Source organism: Cucurbita pepo, unplaced genomic scaffold (assembly GCF_002806865.2).
Source record: "Cucurbita pepo subsp. pepo cultivar mu-cu-16 unplaced genomic scaffold, ASM280686v2 Cp4.1_scaffold000714, whole genome shotgun sequence".
NCBI lineage: Eukaryota > Viridiplantae > Streptophyta > Magnoliopsida > Cucurbitales > Cucurbitaceae > Cucurbita > Cucurbita pepo.
This window is the reverse complement of record NW_019646931.1, coordinates 3423-8145: the sequence shown is the minus strand read 5'-3', so window position 1 is coordinate 8145 and position 4723 is coordinate 3423. Positions and strand designations below refer to the sequence as shown.

The 4723-nt window shown below is 37.3% G+C and overlaps 1 protein-coding gene across 1 annotated transcript in view; it reads right to left on the bottom strand.

Annotated features, from left to right (window-relative positions):
- Positions 1 to 1860: 1860 nt before the first annotated feature.
- Positions 1861 to 4723, bottom strand: part of LOC111785761 — a gene marked incomplete at its 5' end in the record, with an annotated part of 6233 nt that continues 3370 nt past the window's right edge. Inside the window, 7 exons of the mRNA XM_023666152.1 lie at positions 1861 to 2238; positions 2322 to 2468; positions 2546 to 2599; positions 2671 to 2835; positions 3523 to 3726; positions 3798 to 3884; positions 3951 to 4019. Coding sequence (XP_023521920.1) covers positions 1861 to 2238; positions 2322 to 2468; positions 2546 to 2599; positions 2671 to 2835; positions 3523 to 3726; positions 3798 to 3884; positions 3951 to 4019 — 1104 coding nt within the window. The remainder of the gene's footprint in view (positions 2239 to 2321; positions 2469 to 2545; positions 2600 to 2670; positions 2836 to 3522; positions 3727 to 3797; positions 3885 to 3950; positions 4020 to 4723) is intronic.

Genomic DNA, 4723 nt, shown 5'->3' with positions numbered 1-4723 from the left:
AAAAAAAAAAAAAAATGGCGATTGTTGGCTTTTGGCCCACAATCTAATTAATTGATGTTTTCCTGATAACAAACCTACACTACCGTAATCTAATTAATTATGTTTGGATGATAACAAACCTATACTTAATTATTAACAAACTATCTGTATTTTGAATTGTATATGTAAGTTTGAGAATAATGATTTCAACCCCTTTTTCAATCACTCAAATCAGAGAAAAAACGAAGGAGTTGCATGCGAAACAAGATACCTGACGTGATAATGTGACGGTAAAATTGACATCATGGACCAATCAAAATATGACATTTATTACAGGAGTATCAAATGGTCGAGTTTCAAATTACTTTTTAAAAAATAGAAATAAAATTACTTATACCTTCTATATAATTTGAATTATAAAAAATACTNACGTGATAATGTGACGGTAAAATTGACATCATGGACCAATCAAAATATGACATTTATTACAGGAGTATCAAATGGTCGAGTTTCAAATTACTTTTTAAAAAATAGAAATAAAATTACTTATACCTTCTATATAATTTGAATTATAAAAAATACTAAAAAAAACCAAATTCAAATTGATTTTTATTATTTTTATACTATATTATATTATTATATTATTATATTTTAAAAAAACAAAAAATAAATAAATAAAACTTTGGCGATCTACTTTCATTTCTTTCCTAACAATAAACATAAAAATAATTGAATAGTACATCCTTTTCATTTTTGTTTTTTTTGTATGGTACAGTATTGATAATTCATTCTCTTCTCTATATTTTAACACATCATTTCCATAATTTCTTAAATAGAGTGTCTAGGGTGACTCTCCGTCTTATTTGAGTGATCAAATTATGAATCTACTGTTTTTTTATAAAGTTGCAGTGTGTTACTGCAAAATTCAAATACTTGTACCGGTTTGATCATAAGTCGTGGAAATGATTGAGTTTGCTCTTGAACTCGTAAAAAGAGCTGTGTAGCGGTTGGGCTCTTATTCGAGGAAAGAGTAAAGTTTGTTCCCGCTTTGAAGTAGGTGGTCGAGTTTGACTAACCTACTAAAAAACTATGGTGTTATATTTTTTAACTCTTTCTTGTTTTATCTCGAAATTGTTCTCGTGATTTATTGCATGTTCTAAGTTTTTCATAATTGCTTAGGGGTACTTATTGAACTATTCTAGTGTAATTATCATCTTCTACTCATATTTTTTTTATCCCAGTTAGAGAATTTTTTTTTTATCGATTATACGTATAAAGGGTGGTGCGAGTGGTGATTGGGAAGGGATAGGAGATGAAGATGAGAAATATAATTCATGTCTCGACCTCGTTTACCTATCAAGGATTTTTCATTCCTTCTTTTATTCTTTGTTTAAATGAGATTTCATCTCGACCCTTTTCAACTATTAGGGTTTTTTCACTCTCTTCTCACTCTCATTCTGCCCCGTTCTAACTATCAAGATGTGACTTTATCTCGACATAATTTATTTATTAGGTCTTTTCACATTCTCATTCCGCACTGCTCCACCTATAAAGTCTTTTCATTCCCTCCTTTATTCTCTATTTAAATGGGATTTTATCTCGACCCTATTAGCGGTCTTTTCACTCTATCTCCCCATCTTTAGCTTATTTTCGCTCTCTCCCATCAAAGTATTTTTACACTTTTATCTTGCTAGCAAGAGGTCTCCACAAGTTAAATGCTAGTCTTTAATAAATATCACAACCATAGTCCAACTCTATATTTCTTTCATAAAAAATTTACAATGGTCCCCTTGTTCTTTCATTTTAGTGATCTAAATTTGAAAGGAAAAAAAAAAATAAAAAATAAAAAAACCAAATTGACCCACGAGAAAATTAAATTAATTAAGGGCACTTCACATTTCTTCCCGGCCCTCCATAGTAAAAGTAATTTCCCCAAACTCTATCATTTCGAGGTTGAATATTATAGCAATTTGGCTTATCTGCCCAAACCTTCAAATCCGACAATGGAATCAACCTATTATCCAAATTCACAACCTTCATATTACGAAAATAAGCAGCTTTTCGGAACCCCTCGCCGGCGAAATGCCCACTCCCCATTTCCGTCGCCGTGTGAAATCCCCACGACCTCTTATTCACCACCTCTCCGCCAAACTGTGTCTTCGTTGCGTGGCTTCGAAGGTGAGTGAACAACAACGCCGGCCAGTACCCGATCACCACACCCGACCCGTATTCCAACCACCAATCCCCGTGCTTCGGATCCTTTGAACAACCACAAACAACAACCCCCAATTCAATTTAGACTCACAATCTTCAGGAAAACGCATGAAATTGAAATCGGTTACCTTCCAAACCAGTAAGCTGATATCGAATTGGGTGCCGTTGTAGGAGGAAGTTGGAGCAATTGTAGCTCCAAGGGCGATTCTACGGTTGATTTGAACGAAGCCTGGACAGACTAAATTGTAGCAGCCTGTTGCTTGGTATGCGTCGGACTGTTCATCCAAAAAGTTACCGTCATTTCATTTTCAATCTGATTTTGTTGCTAATTTTTGTGTTTTAGTGTTCTTACTGTCCAATAAGTGAAGAATCTTGGATTGTTGTCTCCATACATCTTCGGGTAAACCTGTAGAGAAAAGTTAGGCATAGAATTAAAATTTGTATGGATTAGAAGATTGAATCGGTTTAGAAAGTTACCTGCCACCCAGCTTCAATGTTGTTGAGATCATGTGGCAATGTGCCGGAGACGAGCCATATCTGTGAGAGGCTGAACTCGAATGGGTAGTTGACTCGCGGCTTCCATACCGTCATTCTTGCCTGGGCTCCGTAGTACTGTCCTCCACCTACAAACCCCACTGCATACTGCCACCAACAAAATTTACATTCATTTCCATCTGGGTTTCCCCAAAATCTTAAAATTTACAAGGGAGGACTCTATATTTTGGAGAAAAAGACGTGAGATCCCACATATGCTAGGAAGGAGAACATCGGTTAGGGAGAAGAACGAAACACCTTTTACAAGGGTGTGGAAACCTCCTGCTAGCTGAGGCTTTTTAAAAATCTTGAGGGAAGCCCGAGAGAGAAAACCCCAAAGAGGATAATATCTGGTAGCGGTGAGCTTGGGCCGTTTGGTATAGAGCAAGACATCGGGCGATGTGCCAGCAACGAGATTGAGCCCCAAAGTGGGTGGACAAAGGCAGTGTGTCAACAAGGACGCTCGGCCTCGAAGGGAGTAGATTGGGAGGTCCCACTTTGATTGGAGAAGGAAATGATTGCAAGGGGGTGGATTGTGAGATCCCACATTCGTTGGGGGGAAACCAAACACCCTTTATAAAGGTGTGGAAGCCTCCCACTAATAGACTTGCACCCGAAAAGGAAAAGTTGAAAGAGAGCACGCCCCGAAGGGGTAGATTGTGAGATCCCCACATTGGTTGGGAGAAGAACTAAACACCCTCTTTATAAGAGTGTGAAACTTCTTCCCCGAACGGGAAAAGCCGAAAGAGAACAATATCGACTAGGTAGCTGAGTTTAATTTGGTTAAAGACTGACCTCATGGCCTTTGCTGGGAGAGTCTCCGCTCGCTTTTCTTCCAAATCTCTGAACCGAACTCGCTCTCAACATATCCTCTTCTGTCGTTCTTCTTATCGGAACTGTCCCCTCTGGGCAGAATTCTCCGGACATGCTCCATAATTGGAACACTTCCGTCTCCACCTCACCGGAATGGCTCTGGTTATACGGTCTCTCCGGCGGATCCTGAAACAGCATTTCCACAATTAAAAACAAAACCCATTTCGAAAATTTAGCCTCAGATTCCTTGAACCTACCAATGGCTTCTTTCCTTTGAGCAATGGATGATCAAAAGCTAGCTGCCGATGAGTTTCAACACAATCTATAAAGTCACCATCCGGACTCTGCACCCAAATAAAAGCATCACAATCAAGCTCCAAAACAGAGGAGATTAAACAAGAGTTACAGACCTGAATGGTTTTGACAGGGAACTTGTTGATTCGGTTAAGATCAGCTTGAATAAGCTTCAATTTCTTAAACTGATTCTCCGACCCAAACGCCGCCGTATGGTTATTGGGATAGATTTTTTTTTTCGGGACGACAAAACGATGAAACGACAAGAAGGGAAAAAACAAGAACAGGAAGAAGAGGACGGTGGAAAGTTTTAGAATCCATACTTAATCCGAAAAAAAATACATGGGTCATTATCTTTTGTGTTTGTCTTCTTCTTTTTCTTAGTATTATATATATATATATATATATATATATATATATATGAGTTTTAGAACACTTGAGTGGGAATTAACTGTTTCATTCTTTTTGTGGCTTAAAGTTGGGTCCTCACATCTGGCAGCTGTTTCAACAACAACAAATAAATAAATAAATAAATAAATAAATAAATAATAAATAAAGGTTCATTCTTTTTGTCGTCTTTGTCCGCTGGGAATATATTTATGAAATTGTTTGGTTGAATTATTATTGAAGACCGGAAATACTTTAATTACATTAAAAATTATTTTAGTATGAATGCAAACATGAAATGGATTCCTAAAATTGTGAAGAATAATTTTTTAGGACCAAAACAAGTATGGGTACCAAAAGCCAGGGGTGTACATGGTCCGGGTTGGGGGATNGGGTGTACATGGTCCGAGTTGGGGGATTTTTTTGACCCAACCCAAAAGTTCGGGTTGGTTGGATTGGTAACCCAACCCAACCCAAAATTTTTCACAACCCAACCCAACCC